Source organism: Saccopteryx bilineata, chromosome 9 (assembly GCF_036850765.1).
Source record: "Saccopteryx bilineata isolate mSacBil1 chromosome 9, mSacBil1_pri_phased_curated, whole genome shotgun sequence".
Classification (NCBI taxonomy): Eukaryota; Metazoa; Chordata; class Mammalia; order Chiroptera; family Emballonuridae; genus Saccopteryx; species Saccopteryx bilineata.
The window spans coordinates 49,355,789-49,382,463 of record NC_089498.1 but is presented as its reverse complement, the minus strand read 5'-3'; the positions used below and the strand labels follow the sequence as shown (position 1 = coordinate 49,382,463).

At 38.6% G+C, this 26,675-nt stretch overlaps 1 protein-coding gene across 1 annotated transcript in view; it reads right to left on the bottom strand.

Moving 5' to 3' along the window:
- Positions 1–458: 458 nt before the first annotated feature.
- RNLS (renalase, FAD dependent amine oxidase) overlaps positions 459–26,675 on the bottom strand; it is a 327,801-nt gene continuing 301,584 nt past the window's right edge. Inside the window, exon 7 of the mRNA XM_066243719.1 lies at positions 459–2,419. Within this exon, the coding sequence (XP_066099816.1) occupies positions 2,267–2,419 (153 nt within the window). The 3' untranslated portion in view covers positions 459–2,266. The remainder of the gene's footprint in view (positions 2,420–26,675) is intronic.

Genomic DNA, 26,675 nt, shown 5'->3' with positions numbered 1-26,675 from the left:
TGCACAAGCCGTTTCTCACTTGAATATGCTCCTTTCAAAATAGAGCAGCTTTCCTTGGCTGGCTTGATTAATAAACGTGCATGTTTGGAAGTATCGTAGTGCAGTGTGGTCCTGTGGGGCTGACATACATACACCTTGGCAATGGTTCCAAATGGTGCTGACCCCTGGTTCCTACGGGAGCTTGATACCTTAGCCCTGTGTCTTTTAGGGCATCCGGGCCATCTGAGTTTCACAGCCCTCTGGGATGGCTTCCAGCACTAGATAACTCCATATCCGTTCCATTTCTACAGGGAAAGGGGTAAATGTAAACGAAGAACACAAGCATTTGATACATTTTTACTTCCTTATCTAAGCATCAGGGAATTGGTCTGTTCCTATCTAAGGTAGATCTAAATGTAAAATGAGTTTTCAAAGTGATTAAAATAGCAAAGTAACAATGATCTACATGTAAAGCAGGGTTGAGTTTTTTTTATTTCCTATTGCATAGTTTTTCAAAATAGCAGAATTACTAGGAAAATACAGAATGAATAGACACTGAAAGTCATCAGTAATAGCTTAGAAGAATTCTGTCTTTAGGTATTTAGGATTTATAAATTGTTTTTCCCCCTTCTCCTTTGGGGGATACATACTCATGAAGAAAATATAACATTGTTCTTAAAGATTCAAGATGCTTTCAGGATGACTCCAGAATTATACTCAAAATAAAATAGTTAATACATTTGAATGACTTTTCTACCATATTTTAAGGATAAAGCCAAAATGAACACAAATGTTAATCAAACATGAATCAAAATGATGAAAGAAGTCTCAATATTTTTTATCAGACCAAAGAAGAAATCACATTAATTTCTTTTTCTTTCTCTGTATTCAAAAATAAGAGACATTAAGCACATGGAGGCATTTCTGTTTTTTCATCAATTGATTTCTAGAAGGACACATATAATAACATTGCATAGGATCACAGAGCCCACTTTGTAGAAACAGAAACAAGTTCTGCCATGCCTGAATATGTGTATATGTGATTAGTGGGCACATAGTGTGAAACTTCAGGTTACTCCCAAGATAAGAAGTCTTCTGTTGAACTTTTCTTAGTCTGAGAGGCCACATCAGTTTCTTTCCTTTCAAAATGATAAAACAGAACTCACCATTTTGCTTTTCAAATTAGTAACAGGTAGCTTGTTTGGAAAGCTGGGGATCAATTTCTCTCCGGCCAGCAAGTCCCCGGGTTGTCAGTGAAGCATGCTCACTGAACCACTAAGTTGGCAAATATTGAACTATTTTAAGTGCATCTATTTTCTGGTTCAGTAAATTTTGGGGGTTGTATTAAATTCATTAAACTCGACACAGTCTAAATGCCACAGCACATATTGGAACAAATGTAAAGGGAACAGCAGCAGCCAGAGCAGATGAGTGGTAAAGATCAATACATTGTCCTTTCGTTTCTGTGTAATTTTTATCTATTATAAGACTCGATTTTTTTTTTAAGGTTAAAAAGTACTGTGTGACTTGGAAAGTCAAGTTGAATCTGGTTATTTTCTGAATATGTGAGAAGCGGTTACTTTGCCAGTCAAGCTGACCTCCAAACTGCGATATCAGAGATGAGGACGTCTATGACCCACAATCCAGGACCATTTAATAACTTGGGAGAGAAATGAGAAACAAAAAGGATGCTGTTACTAACAGTTTACAGGAAACCTGTCATTCAGCAGAATGCAAAAATTATTGCATCAAGGACACCCTTGAAGATTAAAAATGAGGCTTGGATAATGATTATTCTTTATTTGGAAGCAAAATTTTCAAAAGAATAATAAAGGTTTGGGAACGTGAACTGTTACTTTGATTTGACATAAGTTTTTAGGAAAGGTCATTTGTTATTCTTAAGTACTACTTTTCTTCCATCAAGGAGTAGTCATGGCAACTCAGAAAAGTGGCAAAAGGTCTAAGGGCCAAGGAACTTTTATTCTAGCATGGGTTGTAACTATCAAAATTATATAATTGATTTTATGCTTCACATTAAAAAATGACAACAGAAAAGAACAATTTTCCAGTAATTTCACTCAACAGAATGGAAAACAAAACAATAAGAGAAAACTGTGAAAACAAAAACCCCAAGTCCATGTGAAGGATAAGGACACAGGTGCTAAATAGACTTTTTGGGGTGACCACTTCCTAAGGCACATAAGTATCTAGTCACTAGGCTATACATTTGAAACTAATATAATAATGTATGTCAGCCGTAATTAGAAAATTAAAAAATATATAGGTACTAAATATGATTCTTTAAAGCTTCCAGAACACATAGGGCTGAGGTGATGCAGCCATCAAAGTTGGACTGAGTAAATCCATCCCCTCCACACACAAGGAAAGGTTTGACATGAAGAGTCATTTGGCCAGGATAGTTGGCAGCAGCATTCGAAACCTGAAAAAGTCAAGAAAAGGATGGGGTCACTGCAATTGACATTCTCTGTTCCGTTGTTCTACCTCGTCAACACCCATCTAGGAAAGGCTTCTGGACCCGGAGAAATTGAGATGTCTCACAAGGAGCAACAAGAAACAAAACCAAGGCCACCTACCATAGCTTCCCCCTCATCCAAGTGCTTACGCTGAGATTCTCACGTGTACATTATCAACTATTTGGTGAGATAATCAGAAGTACGTCGAACTTCAAAATTAGTAGCTCTTGATATGCTCAGTGAGTGGAAGGTACAGTGATGTTTTTATAAGAAGAAAATGATATTCATGGACTCATTCACTGACTATCAAGACCCTGTTCCGTGCCAGACAAGGTAGATTGAAAAGAGATTTAAGGGCCATGTCCTTAGGGAGTTTTTGGTTCAGCATGACTGCTGACACTTAGCAGTGATTAAAGGCTAAGACAGGGTAAAGGAGAGGGTGCTACGGAACACACGGGAGGGGGTCCAGCCCAGCACACTGGGACGGAGAAAGCTTCAAAGGGAGGTGACTAGTCATTTCACATGAGTTCTGATGGATGCATAAGAGTTTGCCAGTCAAGGAAACAGGGATAAGGCTTTCCAAAGAAAAGGAGCAGTGTGATTAAATGCTTACAGTCATGGGCATGAGAGAACAGTGTGTTTATGAAACTGGGGAATCGACTCGTGTGTGTGTGTGTGTGTGTGTGTGTGTGCGCGCGCGCGTGCACGCGTGCGTGTGTGGGTTAGAGGAGGAAACTGACTGGAAAAAGCAACATGGCCGAGAAGTGAAATAAGAGAAACACAGGGTTCCAAAATTTTAAAATCTAAAACTTATAAATAAAAAAGTCTATTAAAAATGTAGAATTTATTATTTATGAGCCACAAGAAGGAGAATTAGTTGCAGTCTGAAATTTATTTATTTATTTTTTTGTGAAATCAAGTTTATATTATTTGACATGATAAAATAGGTATAGAGAGATTATGTCCTGAAAAAAAAATTCTCAAAATTAGGATGGATGTTGCTCAGCAGCATTCAGCCAGGAGAATGGGCTTGAGGGGAACGCAAGTATCTTAGACACTGAGGTGGTTTGGCTATGCAGCCCCCAAACCCCTCAAAAAACAAAGCACATGCATTTTTTATAAAGGCAGTCTTACTTAGGACTTCAGGGGCATCATTCATATGAAGAGCAATTGGCAGTTCTGGTCTTTCTGGTACAGTGTTTTCATGAAGAATAACAGGATTTAAAAATCACACAAGAAAGTCAAGAAGTGTAATAAATGTTATTTGGATTATGGAATTGAGATTTTGGTTCTAGGTCAGTGGTCAGCAAACTCATTAGTCAACAGAGCCAAATATCAACAGTACAACGACTGAGATTTCTTTTGAGAGCCAAATTTTTAAAACTTAAACTATATAGGTAGGTACATTCCTTATTGAGGTAGCACCTGCACGTGGTATTTTGTGGAAGAGCCACACTCAAGGGGCCAAAGAGCTGCATGTGGCCCGTGAGCCGCGGTTTGCCGACCACTGTTCTAAGTAGTTAGTTGAGTTAGTGTATGCTTTTTACAACTTTCTAAACCAGAAAAACATTGCCTAGGCATTTCTTATTTATATGCCATATTTTGCTTTAAAAAAGAGGTGGTATGTTTATTTCTTTGTTGACTCTCTAACCATATGGCCCTTGAAAGACCTGTGCCACTCAGATACAAGTGTAAAATCAGGAGTATCCTCTCACTTTTCTGGAGGTCACTTGATAATATCACCTACCAGTGACATTGCAGATAAGCATTAAAAAAAGTATGGCGAGATGACGTCAGAGTAATGGCGGAGTAGGAAGCGATACCGATAAATCTCCCCCAAAACTCAACAAGATCTTCAACCAGAAACAGAAAAACCTATACTTGGAGCTTCCAGATTCTTCGCAATACACCCAAAGGTATGATTGAGTGAAAAATTGGCTAAATATATAACCAAACCCCGAAGGAAATAGGGAGTAAGAAATGCTCCGCCTTCCTCACTAACCTAAACAGGGCGGCTTTCTCTGGTAACTGTGAATATAGAAACTGAGGCGGGCAAAGGGGGTGAATAGATCCAGGCCGCCGCAGCAAAAACGGCCGAACCAGGCTGTGGCTCAGAGATCCAAGCCGAGGAAAATCTGATCCTGTGGCAACCCGGGCAATACAAGCTAACACTCGCGCCAAACCCAAACAAAGAAAGACAAGCGGAGCGGCCATTTTACCCGGTCTCCTGGTCGGTGCGCAGTTAGTGGGAGAGAGATTTCTTCCTAAGCCGCGGAAGTGGGTGCCCGTGTTGCCCCACGGAGAGGCAGGGTCAGAGGCCTTTCTGTGGGCTGAGGGCAGAGTCTCTGGGCAGCCCCAGCGCCCTGGGAAAGCCACGCACGGGAGGGAGTGAGAACTAATCCCAACGGTGGAGATTTTCCGTGCTGGAGGCTGTTTCACTCAGAGCGAAACGCGGCCGGCCTCATATCCTGGTGTGCGCACGCAGATAAGGAGTGAGCGATTCCTCCGAGTGCCTCGGCAGTGCGCGCCCGTGTTATCGCACAGAGGGGCAGAGTCAGGGGCCTTTGTGTGGGCCAAAGCGGAATCTCGGGCCGCCCCAGCGCCTTGCAAAAGCCGCACACGGGGACGGAGCGAGACTCAATTCCAACGCTGCAACTTTTCCCTGTGGTTGGGGGTTTCACTCAGAGCGTGAGACTGCTGACCGGACATCCTGGTTGCAGACAGTGAGTGAGAGTTTCCTCCAAGCGCCCCGGAAGTGGGCGCCCGCTTGTGTTACCGGATAGAGTGGCAGAGCCAGAGGTCTTCGAGTGGGCGGAAAGCCCGCCTGATTATGCTAGCAGCTCTGACTGATTGAGCCTTACCCAGAGCCCTGTGCTGAGTGGAAATAGAGTGGGGAGTTGCCAGCAATTTGAGCCTCTTACTATCCAGGCAGAGGCAGCAGCAACCCCATACCTGGACTATCAGGCTACTAATTGAGGAAGGAAAGACTAGGAGAAAGGCTCCAGGAACACGGACTCTCTCACTGTCAGAGCCTATAAATGCTAATGAGCCTCGACTCCCAACGAGAATAAAGCACAATACATGACATTGCCATAGAGACTTATCAACTGCAAACCTCTACCTGAGTGTGCCAAAGGGGCAGAATCCGGGGTACAGAGTCACCGACCAGGAAGAGGGAGAGAAAAGAAAAAGCAAGAAGATAACCTCTCAAAATCAAGAATAATCTGCAGACTTTATAACCTATCCCATTTTATTATATTTGTTCGTTTGTTTCTCTTATCTTCATTCTTGAGACTTTTTTTTCCTCCTCCAATTTGGCCGATTAACTCTCTACCGGTCTTACTCTCTCCTCTCCTTGAACTACACTACCCATAAGTGTTACATCTCCCATTATCATTTCTCTTCTCTTCCTTTCTCTCTATGAGGGTTGCACTCCAAAACCCTTAACTCTCTCTCTCTCTCTCCTTTCTTTTTTCTTCTTTTAGTGGTTCCCTCTTTTTTTCTCTCTCTCTCTTTCTTTTCTCCCTCTATATTAGTTTCTTCCTTTCTCCTTTACATCTCCTCTCATTCAAACCTCAATAACAAACAAATTATCTTATCTGGGACTCAAACCTATGTTTGTGGCATTTTGGGGGGTTTTTACTTCACCTTTTTAACTCACTAGCAGTGCTCCCATCCCTGGCTCTCCATATTATCTAGTTCTTGTTCCACTAAATACAATAGTAAGTTTTTAATTTGTCCCCCCATTTTTCCATTTTCCTCTTATTCCTCTCATCATAACTCTTAGAAAACCAACACCTAAAAGCAAATCATTTTATTCTTGACCCAAATTTTTTCCTTATTTGCTTTTTGTGGGTCCATACGCTCTTTTTTTTTTCCTTTTTTTTTTTTTTTTTTTTCTTTCTCTCTTTTTTGCCCCTTTATTACTTTTCCCCAATTCAGGCCCTCCATCACAGGCATTGTTTGTTATAACTCACAGTCCACCACAAGATTTTCTCAAGAAAGAGGGGAGAGGAGAGGAGAGGAAAAAAAGAGGGGGGGAATAATTTCCTTTTTTAAAAAATTTTTATTTTATTTTATTTTTCTTTATTTCATTATTAATTTTTTTTTAAAAAAAACAACTCTTTTCGATTTGTTATTTTTTTATTTTTTTTAACTTTTTATTCTTTATTAAATCTCATTAATACTATCAACAAAACCACCCTCAGATGCCATTAAGGAAGAAAAAATCGAATATCATGGATACAAAAGAAAGAGAGGTAACACAGCTAGATGAGGAAAAATCTATGGAGAAAAAATTTAATATATTGGAAACCTTGGAGCTAAATGACAGAGAATTCAAGATAGAAATCCTAAAAATCCTCCGAGATATACAAGAAAACTCAGAAAGGCAATATAGGGAGCTCAGAAAACAACTCCATGAACACAAAGAATATATGTCCAAGGAAATTGAAACTATAAAAACAAATCAAACAGAGATGAAAAACTCAATTCACGAGCTGAAAAACGAAGTAACAAGCTTAGCTAATAGAACAGGTCAGATAGAAGAGAGGATTAGTGAAATAGAAGACAAGCAACTTGAGGCACAACAGAGAGAAGAAGAAAGAGACTCAAAAATTAAAAAAAATGAGATAACCCTACAAGAATTATCTGACTCCATCAAAAAGAATAACATAAGAATAATAGGTATATCAGAGGGAGAAGAGAGAGAAAATGGAATGGAGAACATACTTAAACAAATAATTGATGAGAACTTCCCAAGCCTGTGGAAAGAACTAAAGCCTCAAGTTCAAGAAGCAAACAGAACTCCAAGTTTTCTTAACCCCAACAAACCTACTCCAAGGCATATCATAATGAAATTGACACAAACCAACAGCAAAGAAAAAATTCTCAAGGCAGCCAGGGAAAAGAAGAATACAACATATAAAGGAAGGCCCATTAGATTATCATCAGATTTCTCAGCAGAAACTCTACAAGCTAGAAGAGAGTGGACCCCAATATTTAAAGTCCTGAAAGAGAGGAACTTTCAGCCACGAATACTATACCCATCAAAGCTATCCTTCAAATACGAAGGAGAAATAAAAACATTCACAGATACAGAAAAGATGAGGGAATTTATCATCAGAAAACCCCCACTCCAGGAATTACTAAAGGGGGTTCTCCAATCAGATACAAAGAACAAAAAAAAACAGAGCCACAAGTAAAAGCTCCAAGAAGAACACAATAAAACCAAATTTAAACTGTGACAACAACAAAAAGAAAGAGGGGGAGAAGACGGAGATTAACAGTAGCAAAGGACGATGGAGTGCAAAAGTACTCACAAAATAGTTCGCTACAATGAACAGGGTAGGGACCCTTTTCATTACTCAAAGGTAACCACCATTGAAAAAACCACCACAGAAGCACATGAGATAAAAAAGATAGCAACAGAGGAAAGATGTATGGAATACAACCAAATAAAAACAAAAGATAGAAAAACAAAAGAGAAGGATCCAACAAGACACAAAACTAACAGAAAGCAAGATATAAAATGGCAATAGGGAACTCACAAGTATCAATAATTACACTAAATGTAAATGGATTAAACTCACCAATAAAAAGGCACAGAGTAGCAGAATGGATTAAAAAAGAAAATCCAACTGTATGCTGCCTACAGGAAACTCATCTAAGTAACAAGGATAAAAACAAATTCAAAGTGAAAGGCTGGAAAACAATACTCCAAGCAAATAACATCCAAAAAAAAGCAGGTGTAGCAATACTCATATCGGATAATGCTGACTACAAGACAGGAAAAGTACTTAGAGACAAAAATGGCCATTTCATACTGGCTAAGGGGACACTGAATCAAGAAGACATAACAATTCTTAATATATATGCACCAAACCAAGGAGCACCAAAATATATAAGACAGCTACTTATTGATCTTAAAACAAAAACTGACAAAAATACAATCATACTTGGAGACCTCAATACACCACTGACGGCTCTAGATCGGTCATCCAAACAGAGAATCAACAAAGACATAGTGGCCTTAAACAAAACACTAGAGCACCTGGATATGATAGACATCTACAGGACATTTCATCCCAAAGTGACTGAGTATACATTTTTCTCCAGTGTACATGGATCATTCTCAAGAATTGACCATATGTTGGGCCACAAAAACAATATCAGCAAATTCAGAAAAATTGAAGTTGTACCAAGCATATTTTCTGATCATAAAGCCTTGAAACTAGAATTCAACTGCAAAAAAGAGGAAAAAAATCCCACAAAAATGTGGAAACTAAACAACATACTTTTAAAAAATGAATGGGTCAAAGAAGAAATAAGTGCAGAGATCAAAAGATATATACAGACTAATGAAAATGACAATACGACATATCAGAATCTATGGGATGCAGCAAAAGCAGTGATAAGAGGGAAGTTCATATCGCTTCAGGCATATATGAACAAACAAGAGAGAGCCCAAGTGAACCACTTAACTTCCCACCTTAAGGAACTAGAAAAAGAAGAACAAAGACAACCCACAACCAGCCGAAGAAAGGAGATAATAAAAATCAGAGCAGAAATAAATGAATTAGAGAACAGAAAAACTATAGAAAAAATTAATAGAACAAGGAGCTGGTTCTTTGAAAAGATCAACAAAATTGACAAACCCTTGGCAAGACTTACCAAGGAAAAAAGAGAAAGAACTCATATAAACAAAATCCAAAATGAAAGAGGAGAAATCACCACGGACACCGTAGATATACAAAGAATTATTGTAGAATACTATGAAAAACTTTATGCCACTAAATTCAACAACCTAGAAGAAATGGATAAATTCCTAGAACAATACAACCTTCCTAGACTGAGTCAAGAAGAAGCAGAAAGCCTAAACAGACCTATCAGTAGAGAAGAAATAGAAAAAACCATTAAAAACCTCCCCAAAAATAAAAGTCCAGGCCCTGACGGCTATACCAGCGAATTTTATCAAACATTCAAAGAAGACTTGGTTCCTATTCTACTCAAAGTCTTCCAAAAAATTGAAGAAGAAGCAATACTTCCAAACACATTTTATGAGGCCAACATAACCCTCATACCAAAACCAGGCAAGGATGGCACAAAAAAAGAAAACTACAGACCAATATCTCTAATGAATACAGATGCTAAAATACTAAACAAAATACTAGCAAATCGAATACAGCAACATATGAAAAAAATAATACATCATGATCAAGTGGGATTCATCCCAGAATCTCAAGGATGGTTCAACATACGTAAAACGGTTAATGTAATACACCATATCAACAAAACAAAGAACAAAAACCACATGATCTTATCAATAGACGCAGAAAAGGCTTTCGATAAAATACAACACAATTTTATGTTTAAGACTCTCAACAAAATGGGTATAGAAGGAAAATATCTCAACATGATAAAGGCCATATATGATAAACCATCAGCTAACATCATATTAAATGGCACTAAACTGAAGGCTTTCCCCCTTAAATCAGGAACAAGACAGGGTTGTCCACTCTCTCCACTCTTATTTAATGTGGTACTAGAGGTTTTAGCCAGAGCAATCAGACAAGACAAAGAAATAAAAGGCATCCATATCGGAAAAGAAGAAATAAAGGTATCACTTTTTGCAGATGATATGATCCTATACATCGAAAACCCCAAAGAATCCACAAAAAGACTACTAGAAACAATAAGCCAATACAGTAAGGTCGCAGGATACAAAATTAACATACAGAAGTCCATAGCCTTTCTATATGCCAACAATGAAACAACTGAGAAGGAACTCAAAAGAATAATCCCCTTCACGATTGCAACAAAAAAAATAAAATACTTAGGAATAAACATAACAAAGAATGTAAAGGACTTATATAATGAAAACTATAAACCATTGTTAAGGGAAATCGAAAAAGATATAATGAGATGGAAGAATATACCTTGTTCTTGGCTAGGAAGAATAAATATAATCAAGATGGCTATATTACCCAAAGCAATATACAAATTTAATGCAATTCCCATCAAAATTCCAATGACATTTTTTAAAGAAATAGAGCAAAAAATCATCAGATTTATATGGAACTATAAAAAACCCCGAATAGCCAAAGCAATCCTAAAGAAAAAGAATGAAGCTGGGGGCATAACAATACCTGACTTCAAACTCTATTATAGGGCCACGACAATCAAAACAGCATGGTATTGGCAGAAAAATAGACACTCAGACCAATGGAACAGAATAGAAAGTCCAGAAATAAAACCACATATATATAGTCAAATAATTTTTGATAAAGGGGCCAACAACACACAATGGAGAAAAGAAAGCCTCTTCAATAAATGGTGCTGGGAAAACTGGAAAGCCACATGCAAAAGAATGAAACTGGACTACAGTCTCTCCCCCTGTACAAAAATTAACTCAAAATGGATCAAAGATCTAAACATAAGACCTGAAACAATTAAGTACATAGAAGAAGACATAGGTACTCAACTCATGGACCTGGGTTTTAAAGAGCATTTTATGAATTTGACTCCAATGGTAAGAGAAGTGAAGGCAAAAATTAATGAATGGGACTACATCAGACTAAGAAGTTTTTGCTCAGCAAGGGAAACTGATAACAAAATAAACAGAAAGCCAACTAAATGGGAACTGATATTTTCAAACAACAGCTCAGATAAGGGCCTAATATCCAAAATATACAAAGAACTCATAAAACTCAACAACAAACAAACAAACAATCCCATAAAAAAATGGGAAGAGGATATGAATAGACACTTCTCCCAGGAAGAAATACAAATGGCCAACAGATATATGAAAAGATGCTCATCTTCTTTAGCTATTAGAGAAATGCAAATCAAAACGGCAATGAGATACCACCTCACACCTGTTCGATTAGCTGTTATTAGCAAGTCAGGTAATAGCAAATGTTGGAGAGGCTGTGGAGAAAAAGGAACCCTCATACACTGTTGGTGGGAATGTAAAGTAGTACAACCATTATGGAAGAAAGTATGGTGGTTCCTCAAAAAACTGAAAATAGAACTACCTTATGACCCAGCAATCCCTCTACTGGGTATATATCCCCAAAACTCAGAAACATTGATACGGAAAGACACATGCAGCCCCATGTTTATTGCAGCATTGTTCACAGTGGCCAGGACATGGAAACAACCAAAAAGCCCATCAATAGATGACTGGATAAAGAAGATGTGGCACATATACACTATGGAATACTACTCAGCCATAAGAAATGATGACATCGGAACATTTACAGCAAAATGGTGGGATCTTGATAACATGATACGAAGCGAAATAAGTAAATCAGAAAAAAACAGGAACTGTATTATTCCATACGTAGGTGGGACATAATAGTGAAACTAAGAGACATTGATAAGAGTGTGGTGGTTACAGGGGGGAGGGGGGAATGGGAGAGGGATAGGGGGTGGGAGGGGCACAAAGAAAACAAGATGGAAGGTGACAGAGGACAATCTGACTTTGGGTGGTGGGTATGCAACATAATTGAACGACAAGATAACCTGGACTTGTTATCTTTGAATATATGTATCCTGATTTATTGATGTCAACCCATTAAAAAAATAAAATTATAAAATAAAAAATAAAAAAAATAAGAAAAAAAAAATCACTGCCATATGTAAAAAAAAAAAAAAGTATGGCGTAGTTTTAATTTAGGTTGAATTGCACTTTGTAGTTTTGTTTTTTCTCAGCTTTATTGAGGTAGAGTTGACAAACAAAAATTGTACATATTTAAGGTGCACAACTTGATGCTTTGATATACATAGACATTGTGAAATAATCGCCATGATCAAGCTAATTAGCATACCATTAGTTCACACACTCTTTTTGATGGCATACTTTATGATTTATCCTATCCTCTTTGCAGATTCAAATATACAAAACTGTATTGTTGCCTGACCAGGTGGTGGCGCAGTGGGTAGAGCGGCGGACTGGGACACAAAGGACCCAGGTTCAAAACCCCGAGGTTGCTAGCTTGAGCGCGGGCTCATCTGTTTTGAGCAAGGCTCACCAGCTTGAACCCAAGGTTGCTGGGTTGAGCAAGGGGTCACTCAGTCTGCTGAGCTCCCCCCCCCCCATCAAGGCACATAGGAGAAAGCAATCAATGAACAACTATGGAACTGAAACAAAAAACTGCTGCTTCTCATCTCTCTCTCTCTCTTCCTATCTGTCTGTGCCTATCTGTCTCTCTCTTTCTCTGTCACAAAAAACAACAACTGTATTGTTAACCATACTCACCTATTGTACATTAGATCACCAGGACTGAGTCATTTTGCATAACTGAAACTGTACTCTTTGACCAACATGTTCCCACTTCCCCCTCCCACCAGCTCCTATCACCGTTCTACTCTTTGCCTCTATGAGCTTGACAATTATATTTATATTTCGCATATAAGTGAGATCATGTTGTATTTAGGATTTGTCATTCAATAGCCAATAATCTTGAAATCAGAAAAGATCTTTGAATGGCTAAAATAGACAGCACATAGTATAGGCACTGAAGGATAGATTTGGGGACTCAGTCAGAACTTTTATACTCCTGCTTTAGATGGAATTTTAACAAGTTAGATTGTTTGATTTGTCAGTGAAACACTAAGAGAAAAGAAACCCTGGTAGGTTACTATATAAATCAGCAATTTCAGAATGTGATAACTGATAATCTGGGGCATTTAGTGAAAAACAAATAACTTTCTGGCTCTTAATATGCCATAAGGGTGTGTTGGGCAGATAAAATGTATTATGCTCACTTTGTTAAAGATGACGCTGCCCACGAGGAGGCCGTTGCCCAGGTGATATTAATGTGTGTCTCTGTGGGCTAAAGGCAGGCAGAATTCTTGTAGCCTGGGGCTTGGTTTTGGGATTAAGCCTTTCCCACCCTTTTTGATGTGGGGTGGTACAATCCAATCATGCCTCAGAGAAGTGACTTTGTATTAAAGACTTCCCTATTTTGTATATTGGATTAAAGGTTTTGAATCTACACTATAAAATGGGGGCAGAACAGGAGCTTGTGCTCTTGGTTCCTGGGATGATTAGAGGAGAGAGCAGAGAGGAAAGCAGAAAGAGGCCATGTGGCCAGGAGAAGCAGCCAAGATGGCGGAGTGTTGAGTGAGAAGCCAGTTTGTGCAGAGTTTGTGCAGGGAGAAGGAAGGAGATGGGGAACAGAGGTGAATAAGTCTGGTGAGCTAGAAACCTTTGATTCTAGGAAACTTGGATAAGTCAGTAGCTTTGTGAGCACTGAATGTGAGTGGGTTTTGGAGCCCAGTGTGTATTTTTTACGTGCCCACTGGATGCAAGCTAGGATTAAAAATGATGGCCCACCAGTTTGTGGCTCCGTTGTTTCTTTACCGACTGTCCGAATCCAATGCGAACCTGCATGGGCCGGGCTGCTGTGTTGGTGGCCGTGGCTTCTGGCTTTACAGGGTGCCAGCTTATTAGTTCTTTTATAATCATTAATGCTCATGATGATGGTCCCAATATTCAAGAATCAATTCTAGCATGCATAAAGTGTTAATTGTTAGCATTATTGAATGTTCACTGTTACCCAATGCTTTACATGCACATCCCATTTAATTCACACAGCAGCTCTATGAGGTGGATACTCCTATTCTCATTTTATACATGAGAAGATTGTTACTTGCCTAAGGACAAAAGGCTAAGAGGTGAAGAAACAGAGCAGGCTGACTCAAGAACTCACCTTTTCAAGACTTTCAGAAATATTTCCATAACTATTGGATTCAAAATGTCCATACTACTCAAAGCAATCTATAGATTCAACACAATTCTGGGAATATACTGAAGAAAACCAAAATACCAATTCAAAAAAAAAATACGTACGCCTATATTCATTGCAGCATTATTTACAATAGCTAAGCTATGGAAGCAATCAAATGCCCATCACTAGATGAGTGGAAAGAATGCTGTGATACACACACACACACACACACATACAATCGAATATTTGGCCATAAAATATGAAATCTTACCATTTGTGACAGCACGGATGGACCTATAGGGTATTATGGTTAAGTCAGCCAGAGAAGACAGATATCATCTGATTTCACATATACGTGGACTCTAAAGACCAACATAAACAAGTAAACAAAACAGAAATAGACTCAGAGATACAGAGTACAAGCTGACAGTTGCCAGTGGGAAAGACAGTTGGGGTACTGGGTGAACAGGTGAAGAGATTGAGAAGTACAGATTGCTAACTACAAAGCAGTCACGGGGATGTAAAGTACAATGTAGGAAATACAGTCAATAATACTGTAATGACTATGTATGATGCCAGGTGTACTGGAAATACCAGGGGAACACTGTAGAGCGTATGATTATCTAACCACTTGCTATACACCTTGAACAAATGCAAAATAATATTGAATTACAGTTTTGTAATTGAAGAAACAAATTTTGTAAACATGATTTAAGTAAAAACAAAACACAAATGTTTGGTAGTGAGATTGTGTAATTTATAAGAAATATATATTTGGTCATTAGATGACCGAAACATATTTTTCATATATAGCTGGTTTTTGTCCATCCACAATTCCTTACTCACAGCTCCCAAAACCCTTGTAATTTCTTACGTGTTAGTGTGATAAAGTTGCCTCTTGTTATGTTAATGAGGTAACTTTTGGAAAGTCAAAAAATTAAGGATTGGGGGCTGGTTGCCAGTGGAACCAACCCTGGGATTAGAGGGTTAGTATTTTTCGTCCTACCCCTCCAACCTCCAGGGAGGGCAGAGGGGCCGGAGATGGAGTGTAATCCCTAATGAATGGTCAAGGACTTAGTCAATCACACCTAAGTAATGAAGTCTCATTAAAACCCAAAAGGACGGGTTCAGAGAGTTTTGGACTGGCAAACACACGAATGGACACCTGGAGAGGGCATGGGATGTCCGCATCCCTTCCCATGTGCCTTGCTAGTCTATGCGTCTCTTCCATCTGGCTGTTCCCGAGTCATACCCTTTTGCAATAAACTGGTGATCTTTGAAGTAACATGGTTCTCTTGAGTTCTGTGAGCCACTGTAGCAAATTAATCAAACCCAGGGAGGGGGTCCTGGGAATCTCTGATTAGCTAGTGGGTCAGAGCACAGGGAACAACCTGGACTTGTGATGGGCTTCTGAAGTGGTGGGGGAGAGGCAGTCTTGTAGGATTGAACCCTTAGCCTGCAAAATCTGATGCTATCTTCAGGCAAATAGCGTCAGAATTGAGTTGAATTCTTAGCCCCCGTGCTGGTGCCTGAGAACTGTTTGTTGGTTTGGGAGGACTCTTCTTCATTGTTGGAATTGGTATCAGGACTTATTTAGTCACATAGTTTTATGCATCTGGAAGATTCATGTAAATGAAATAACCTACTCATACACACACTTATACACAGACACACATACACATGTGTCTATATATGTATAATTTCTAAAACAAAACAAACATGTTTGATAGTCACTTTATGCATCTGGAAAATTCACATAAATAAAACTCATTCATACATATTCATATGTATATATATATGTGTGTGTGTGTATCTCTCTATGTGTAATTTAGACACACACATATATAAATCTCAATTTGTGGTAAAGTTTTGATACATTCCAGTTGATATCCTTGTGTACATAAGCCATGAACTATTAAACATTACACAAGTATTAAAAAGGAGGGAGTTTAAAGGAAAAAGTTCTGCCCAGGGGCGAGCCAGTAATTTATCAGTGTTGTGTAATTTCATTTGATGGGTGGTAAAGGCCAGGTGCCAGATCACATGACTGGAAAACTGGGCCACTGATTAGCCAGTCTGCAGTTTGGATGAAATCAATCTCACTACATTTAGGTGGAATCACCCATTTTTCAATTACCCCATGAGGAAAATACGAAAACATGAAGTGTGTGTGGGCAAGCTCCCTCCCCCAGTGCAGCAGAGAGCCCTGAAGTGGAGGGGCACAGTAATTGTCAAAGCCACAATCTCACAATAACGCAGCCTCTGGCTGCGCTTCCAGCCACAGAGAGGAACCACAGTTCAATAACTGTGTTTAAGAGAGATGTCAGGGCTGAAACAAGCCCCTTGGTGATCCAGGTTGCTTCTGCTCACATGTGTGTCAGCTGGTCAAAAAGAGCTCTTGCTGCAAAACCTCACGCTGTGGGGTCGCTCATGTCTTATTTCTATAAACTGAGGTGATGATTGGACTGAACGTAGACATTCAAAGCAGAAAAAGCAGTTTTATTTCTAAGCTATTCAAACCCATGTGAATGTGTTTTCTAACTTCTTTCCACATGCAGAATAAAATGCAAACTCTTCAGCCCCACGTGGGAAGGCCTTTCGGAACCAGACCATACCTCCATTCAAGCCCTGTCTTTTGTCACTGCACTCATATGTCCTATCTACATTCAAACTGAAATCGTTCAAACACATCTTTCTTTGCAGTTCTACTGTGACTTTGAACAAGCCATTCTGCTTGGTGATGTTGTATTGTCCCCTCTCTTGTGGCCAAGTAAATTGCTCCTCCTGTAAGAACCAGTACGTATGTCATCTGCTCTGAGGTCTTCCTAATCTTCCAGGCAGGTTAAGTGCCTTTTTAGCATGTTATTTATATCCATGTGTCTTGCTATTTTGCACTGTAATTATGTCTATGCCTGTCTTTTTTCTTAGATTGCATGCCCCTAAGAGTAGGGACTGTGATACTTTAATCTTTGTGTGTAAGGATGAGAATGGTGGTTAGCCCTTATTTAGTATACAATAAATGTTTATTGAGTTAGAAAAAAAAGATGATATTGTATATTCAGTTGATCAAATGAAAGTCTACACAGGAAACCATCAACACAAAAATTGTTATCAGAAGCTCCCGCCGAGTTGGTAGAAGCTTAAATGGGAGATTGTATTCAGAAGGCTCTCAAGAATAGTGAATGAAGGGCTGTTTTCTTGTCTCTGATCATGAACTGCTTTAGGTGAAAATGTTGTATGTCATGTATGAAGTTGAACTGCACAAAATTACTGATTCCGAAGGTCAGAAATGGTAAAATACTGTCAATTTTATATGGTTGAACATAATAGTTTTAAAAATCATGATTATTAATTGTAAAAGTTCATGCAGCAAAAAGTTCCTTTGCTGTGAGAATGACATTAAAATGAAAAGAGGAATGCAGACATGTAAGCTAATGGGTATTTCCCATTAGCTTGATAATTGATAACTAGCAGAACATTTCAGTGACACACATGACAAAGACATTCTTCCTTCCATACCTATGCTGACAGCTAAAGTCTGACCTTGGACTGTCAGACTCTACCAACATAGACCAATCTTACTGGTTTGGTCTATGAAATGGCTGTATTTTAGACTGGCCACTTCTTACTGGCCAACCAGCCCATGAGTTGGTTACTTAAAACCAGCCTTTCTGAAATATGGCACTAATTGTGTTCAAGAGAACGAGGCAAGAATTAAGGTCTCATAAGGCTATATGCGCAGTTCACTTGATGAGAGAACTTGGACAACCTATGAACAATAAAGTTCTTAAGGCTGCATCTTCTACCTTGTTTTGGATAGAAATTATACTGCATTTCATTGAGTCTAAAGCACCATCTATGGGACGAGGCACCAATACTTTATGAACCAAAGAGAAAGAAAAACCAATGGTGTCAACATGGCATAAAGCTTTACTTTATACTAACTAGAGTAGTTCTTTAAACTTGCTGACATGTAGATCTTCTGCAAACATACAATAAAAATAAAAGGGGAATACATTGGGTAATTCTTTCCAAAGCTTCACTTTCAGAGTTGGACTTCGGGGCGGCACTCTGTCACCCAGGGTTAGTGGTGCTCGTGCTCTTTCCCACAGTCTGTCCTCTGTGCGCCGTAGAACACTGGTAACGTAGCATATCTTACAAGAGTGCGCCACTGAATCGTCCTTTCTAGAGGTTTCTTCTGAGCCATCGACACCTGTTTTACAAGATTTGATTGTGTACTTTTTCTCCCATGGGAAAGAAAAGTTTTCAGATAGCAAGTGGACTCATATTTTTTTTCTCCTTAAATGACTCATTCATTTAAATATCAAGAGGCCCTGGCCAGGTAAGTCAGTTGGTTAGAGCATCTTCCTATATGCCAAAGTTGTGGGTTTGAACCCCAGTCAGTGCACATCCAAGAAGCAACCAATCAATGCACATCTAAATGGAACAATACATTGGTTTCTCTCTATCTCTATTTCTCCTGTTCTCTCTCTAAAAAATAAATCAATAAATAAAAAAATTAAATATCAAGAGGTTTCAGTGGTGGTCCCACTATGAGACCACTAGAAATAACCAAAATCAGAGGTGTGAAAAAACGACATCATGGCGGTCTCCTGATAAATACTGACTGGATGGAATCTTACAGATGATGAAATATGGCAAGTATTAAATCATGTAATGGGAGAAGTATGGTGAATATAGTAAATACATAACAATCAAAAGATAATGAGTGGCAAGATCCTTCAAGGAGGGTGTTTTCTGGTAATAGCACCTGGTGTCAGGACTTCTAACATCTGCAGGATTGCTGGTTTAAACCTCCCATTTTCTCAGTTCAGTCACACGAGAAGCTGCAGGTGAAACTGACAGAGATAGACTGGTTACCAGAGAATCAATCTGTCCATTTACAAAGGTAAATGTACCGATTCTAGAACCAAGTATGGTTGCCTTACTAGACCATTTATCTTAGTAGGCAAATTTCCTCAACTGCACCCTAGATTATAGGGGTGACAAACCTTCGGCAACTCCCGACAAACATCACTAATCAATTGTGGCATTCTTTCTCACTGAGTTCAGAAGTGGCCTCAGCACTCTTCCCACTTCATTGCTTCAGGCAGCCACTACCAGTCAATTGGAGTTGACACTCAAGTGAAATCCTATGTACCAATTCTTGATTAGAAGGTTGCAGAGCAAATGCATAATTGGAAATAAGGAATTAAGTATTCTTTATTGTTTTATTTTTCTTTTTTCCCATTAAGCCAGGATAGTTCGATGCATTGCCTTTCTCCTAACAAAAGTATGTCAATGCTGGAGGCCCAAATCCAATTCCTTCTAATAACTTTCTAATAACTTCCCCTTGATCAGTGCCCACCCATAGGTCATATCAGGGCTTTGACTGCTGTGTGAAAATAATATACAGGTATTTTGGTTGCAATCATAGTTCTACAAAATTGCACTATAAAAATATCAGGGCCTGTGGGAAAAATAGAGTTGGGATAGATGACTCAAAACTTATGGAACTTTGAACCAAGCATTAACAAAAATAATAAACATCAAGTATAAAGAATAGCACAGTTGACATTCTCCCAGCCTCTGCATCTAGCTACAGTGGTCCATCCTGTACAGCCTAAGCCATGGGCAAGGATACTTTCTCCTCTGAGATGTCAGTCCTTGGGGGCAGTTGCTTCTATAAGAGACTATTTTGATGTAAATTAAAAATATGACCCAGAAGCCTGACCTGTGGTGGCGCAGTGGATAAAGCATCGACCTGGAAATGCTGAGGTCGCCGGTTCGAAGCCCTGGGCTTGCCTGGTCAAGGCACATATGAGAGTTGATGCTTCCAGCTCCTCCCCCCTTCTCTCTCTTTGTCTCTCCCTCTCCTCTCTATAATGAATAATAAAAAAAAAATATGACCCAGGATGTAGCCTTCTTTATCAATCTATCATATTATTACAGGGGAAATGTCTTTGTGGTTTTTTTCATCAGCACTTGCACCTTTGCTGATGTGACGAACTTATCATGATAAAAACCCAGCAATTCTTCAGGCCACTGAAACGACTACTATTTGCACCAAAGGAAGGCACTTCTAGACTTTTCAGGGTTTTTTTCTTAAGAATAATACTTGCTAAAACAACAATGGTTGCTTGTGAGAAAACCTGATCACTTAAAAACATAAACATGTATGAAACCAATATAATTACTGTGTAATACTGATCTATTTCTCAATTGCATTTGGGATAATTCACACTTTTTAAAAAGCCCAAGCTGTTGTAAAAGACTATAGGTAATTTTACTGCTTTCTTTTGTTGCCATTTCATTCCTAAGGGCTACTTTAATTAGCCTTGAGTATGCCTGGGTCTTGACAGCAGATGGAGATATCTAAGCCATCACTTGTTCAACTTGTGCTTTTGAGACTCACACTGCATCTTTTTTTTAAATTAATATATCTATTTTTTATTAACTTTAGTGTCTGAGGGTGACTCTTTGAATTGTCCCTGGATTCCACGGATATCTTAACTGTCTCTTAGTTGCACACTAACTTGATTGGGGCAGACTCTGAGTAATAACCTCCTCACACTGTCATTTCCCCTGCCCATTGTGCGTGTGAGGTACTGACCACACTGGCAGTGGGAATGGCTGGGAAGGCTGTGATGGTATGGAGCTGAATCATACATTTACTCCCTGCCTTTATTCTGCTGCCAGTGTAAACCTGAACCCATGCCATGGAACATAAACAGCAGAAATTGAATATTTGGTTAACTTATTCTTTTATAGCCCTATGCAAAACTCAAAGGAAGTGGTTCCCAAAAGCCAATCTATGGCAAAAAGAGAAGAAAAAAAAATTATGAATTTTTTTAATAGGAATAAATGTATTCTATTTATAAATTTGTTATGAATTATATCTTTACTATTTATTTTTGGTTATTCTTTTCATTAAATTTTCGTAGCTGTGTTTATGCTTTTTAAACTCTTAACTACAGAATAAAAAGACAGCAATGTTATGTCGGTTCCCAGAACATTTAGAGAGATTTTACTGGTCCATGAAACAAAAACACTTTGAACCACTGCATTGGAGGAAGACATCTGAGATCAGACGAGATCGGGCGCGTTCACGGTGGTATGGCCGTAGACTGAACCACTGCATTGGAGGAAGACATCTGATGTGTCTCAGAACAGTCTTTGTCAGCCTGAGGAATGTTTTCCATAAGGATGGGGTGGGGGGACAGCAAAGGTTGGCTTTCAAAACCCATCAGCAACTTTAGGTAACACTGGACAACTTTAGTTTGGATTTGGTGAGTGGATGAGTAATTTTTAAAAGAGGAATAAAATTTTATATAAAACTTACTTCCCATAAATGTCTACAATCTCTCTTCTGTGCAAATATTAATTTAGGTAGACCTAGTATCTGGAGTAACAAAAATTTTCTTTGGTCACCTGCGGCTAAATATTCAGGTAGTAATTATAAGAGGTGTAGTGAAAAATTGGAATGTAGGTTTTGATTAAATGTGGAAAAAGACTTAATTAAATGTGGAATAAATACCTACCTTCAAATTCATGTACCTAGAGGTAAATGTAGTTTGTATTGATTCTCTGTATATGTCTCATTCTTCCTATGTTCCCAAGGCATCTATTACATGCCTGTTTTCAAAAGCAGGGAGAAATATAAACAAGTGAAAGACAGAACAGAACTTATGCTGGTGTCAATGGAAATGTCTTTTTGCATATTTATAGATGGGAAACTAGTTCAGGCACTTTGAAAAAGATGGGACATCAATAGATAAATATGATGTGGTATATACAGTGGAATACTACTCAGCCATAAAAAAGATGAAATTCTGCCATTTGTTACAACATGGATAGATATTGAAATGAGTCAGAAAAAAAAACATCAACAACCATGTGATTTCACTCATGTGAGAGATAGAACTGAAACTCATAGATACGGACAATACTATGGTGGTTACCAGAGAGAAAAGAATTGGGGAGATAGGAAAGGGTTAAGGGATCAAATATATGGTGACAGAAGGAGATTTGACTATTGAGTAGAGAACACACAATGCAATAAACAGATGATGTATTATAGAATTGTACACTTGACACATGTAAATTTAATTAACCAATTTCACCTCAATAAACATAATAAAATTTTGAAAAATTAAAAAAAAGAAAAAGATAGGACTTTACTATTGTATCAATAGTGAAAAAACACTATCGAGCCCTAAGCAAATTTCCATGATACAGGAGAGGAAGATGTGAAAAATGAAAGTTGACGATAGACTTTTTTAAAAAAGTAAAGAATGTTTTCTATTGGAGAAAATAAAAATTTAATGTATCTATTCTTTTCTTTTTAAAAAGTTTGTCTGGGATGCAAATGCAATAAACTGTTGCTGATTCCTCTACACTTAACTTACCAAAAATTGCATATGGTAAGAGATATTTGATGTTTAAAAGCCTTTATTTAAAAAAAGCTTTTATTAACAAGCTATTAAAAACAAAAAACAGCCCTGGCCGGTTTGCTCAGCAGTAGAGCGTCGGCCTAGTGTGCGGAGGACCCGGGTTCGATTCCCGGCCAGGGCACACAGGAGAAGCGCCCATTTGCCTCTCCACCCCTCCGCTGCACCTTCCTCTCTGTCTCTCTCTTCTCCTCCCGCAGCCAAGGCTCCATTGGAGCAAAGATGGCCCGGGCGCTGGGGATGGCTCTGTGGCCTCTGCCTCAGGCGCTAGAGTGGCTCTGGTCGCAACATGGCAATGCCCAGGATGGGCATCGCCCCCTGGTGGGCAGAGCGTCGCCCCCTGGTGGGCGTGCCGGGTGGATCCCGGTCGGGCGCATGCGGGAGTCTGTCTGACTGTCTCTCCCTGTTTCCAGCTTCAGAAAAATGCAAAAAAAAAAAAAAAAAAACAGAACAAAAAAAAAACAAGCTATGAGAGCTGTGTCTCATTCTGTTTTGTATTCTTAGCATCTGTTATTCCCTTACTAGAAAGCCCGGTGGTCATACGAAATGACCGCTGTTCTAGATATTATAAATTGTAATTAAAATGATTTGTGCAAAGGTGTCTGCTAATTCAAACTGAATTACCCAGGGCAGGCAGCGAGGACGCCCCTTTGCTTACTGCCCCATGGGGTTTCCCCCTTCTACTTGCTTAATTGCTTAAAGTAGAGTGCAATGAAGGAAACCACTGGCGGTACATTTCTTAAGAGCCACCACTAGCTCAATAAATAAAGGTGATTTAAATAATAAAATGTTAATTCACATGTCAAAGATCTCTTTGTACACAACATTTCTTGGGTAGATCTTTTCATCATTTTTAAGCTCGCCTTGCAGAGGACCATCAATTATTTTTTAATTTTACATCCGTTCTTTCATGAACTCTTGAACAGGCAACATAAAGTTGACCGTGTCCAAATGCAGGCTCAGGTAAAAAAATGCCAACACGCTTAAGCATTTGGCCCTGAGACTTATTGATGGTCATAGCAAAGGCAAGTTTTACAGGAAATTGTCTACGTCTCAATTGAAACGGCAACCCTGTTTGAGATGGAGCCAAATCAATTCTTGGAATGACATGTATTTCACCTTTAGAGGAGCCAGTCAAAGACTTAGCTATTATGACATTATTTTTCAATTGGAGAACTTCTAGTCTTGTACCATTGCAAAGACCCCTTCTGGTGTTAAGATTTCTTAACAGCATAATAATTGCTCCAATCTTTAACCTCAATTTGTGAGGTGGCATGCCAGAAGGTGGGACTATTTGAATGCCGTGGCAACTTCACCCCATTGGCTAGTACAGTTACGCAAGCAACCAATAAGCTATCGGCGACAAACAGACACTTAAGCCGCATATAATAAAGATATATGGTTAATATTGAATAAATGTTTGCTCAAGGAATGTCTGAATGCAGGTCAAAACAGTAATAACAAAAATTCAAACTTTTGAGAGTTTTAAATTCTCAGTGTTCAAATGGTCCTTAAATGTAGTGGATTTTTTATTCTCTATGAAAACAATTTACTTTGGCTTCTCAATCTCTAAAACATTTCTTTTTTTCTGAATGCCAAGTTATTAGCTTCTTCTTACTTGATCACAGGCGAACCCTCACCATTCTAACCCAGTCCCTGAGCAGCTGCCTTGTCCAGGAAACAACTCGTGTATTCTGGTACTCAAAACCCCTACTTGTGACACTCATGTCATCACCCTTGGACTGCTGAGTTTTCTGCCTGAAGGTCATCTTTTGTAGACTGCAGCCAAAAGTATCAGGAATATTTGAATCATCCTGAATTTCAAATAGGAAGTGAAGATAGCTTCTTACTCAGATAATTCATCCTTATCTCATAAAATGCCATTGTAAAGAAAACCTTGAAAAGTGTGTAAAATATACCTAGATGACTGTGTATGTGCGTCTATGGCTATGTCTGATGGGATATACAGATGTTTTCCCTTATATCAAAAGGTGGGGAGACCATAGTAACATGGCTTGTGCTATTTCCACAGCTTATGGCCAAGCTACGGTAAACCTGCACAGACAGAAAGTCTAAATAATCCTTTAAATATATATTTTTTTCCTCTGGGAGATGATAAATATAAAGCTATAGGTGTCTGAGAGACAAAAAACTTTTTTTCCTGGGTGACCAAATCAACCTACGATGTTCATATCTTCTTAAATTCTTTCTTAGAATAGTCAACTCTCCCAGGTTTTTGTGGCACAGCCACAAATCATATATGTACAGAATGTGTTTGTTATATTGCTAGGAAAAGTGATGTTAAGGATTATTTCTTAAGCATACATTACATATTTTTGAAGATAGTGATTGATATTCAGAACTGAGATGATAAATGGGAGTGTTGATTTTACCATTTAATCTATTTTAAGTATATTTCCTTAAAAATATTGTACCTCTCCTGGCCACTGGTGTTTCAGACTCTCAGTCCTATGCTATGTTATGTTACAGTACTTAATATTCATAAAAATTTGATCAACATGAGTGTCTTTCTGCAGAGATGGTACATTTTTAATTGGTTCTCATGTGTTAACTGTTCGTCATCTCATCTTGCCTCTGTTCTACTCATCTCCAGTGTTCTATTATTTTTAATGATGATTTCATAAACTCATTTCTTTGTTGTGCTTTAGGGAAAGGTTTGCTTGTATTGTGGGTTTCTGACTACAGACAGAGCTCTGTCTCTGATACTACAAAGAGCTGCTATAAAATTACTATTGGTTGGAATATCCTAGGTGTGAAGAAAGTGATGTGGTTTGGTCAATTCTCAGTGGAGCTTTTCACTTTATTGGTATTTGTCTATTCTATTTGAATAAACCAGTGGGTAGATGCAAGCGGAATGTGCCACAGACCATTTATATGATCCATGCAGCAGCTTTAGTGGGCTGGAACTGCAAAGAACATACTTTGCTGAAATTGTATATTCAGTTGCTGAAGTCTGCATTGAATCCGTTCAGATCTAGTCTATCTTTTAAAGTCCTGAAAACACTGGAGCAGTCTATTTTGATGAGGATTTGTTCAGAACAAGTACTCAATAAAGAGATACTGTTTCCTTTAGTGCTGTTGCAGTAATAACGGACAAAATAAGTCATATTACATTCCCCTGCAGAGTTTTTAATTTAATAGAAAATTGTTATGTCCTTCAGCAAATATTAGTATACTCATTCATTAACCCTTCAAATAGTCGAGTTCCCAGTAGTTGCTGAGGACTGAGTTAGGTGTGCTGAGTAAAGAAACCGGTTTCTAGCCATAAGATGATTTAACAGACGGAATCCTTTTGTTTTCATTTAAATGTAAATGTTGTACCACACTCTCTCAATGAACTCAACTGTTCGGGATCCTAAAATGCAGAGGTCATAAACCACTTTGGATTGTGAGTCTAGAAATAATCCCGAAATCATCTTTCTTCTCCCATCCAAGTACTAACCAGGCCCGACCCTGCTTAGCTTCCGAGATCAGACGAGATTGGGCGCGTTCAGGGTGGTATGGCTGTTGACGAAATCATCTTTCTTATTCAACTGACCCTAACCACACCTTTTCCCGCATGTATATTAATACCTGCTTAATTTCCCACTAATGCAATCTTTCTTCATCTCTTCTCCCATTCCCTTTCCTATCTTGAAAACCCAGAAGCAGTCATTGTTTCTTTCTGGTTTTCATTCATGTTGAATGTACCTAACAGCTCTTTGTTTGGGCTGTGCAATTATAGCAGACATGTTGCAACCATTTTAGTCTTCAGGTCTAGAAAAAAACCTTCCTTCTACTTTTAATACTGTGAAAATAGTAAAGTCAATGCTTGTGCTCCTCAGAGAGACAATAAGGAAGGATAAAAAAAAATGAGTGGTTTTAAGTCAGCTTAACTGATATATAATTTATATACAGTAAAATTTACCCTATGTGTACCATTCCCTACATTTTGACAAGTACACATGTGTAAAACCAGAAGCCAGGGCCACTATCACAGCAGCCGCCTGGCTCATGCAGGTTCGCATTGGATTCGG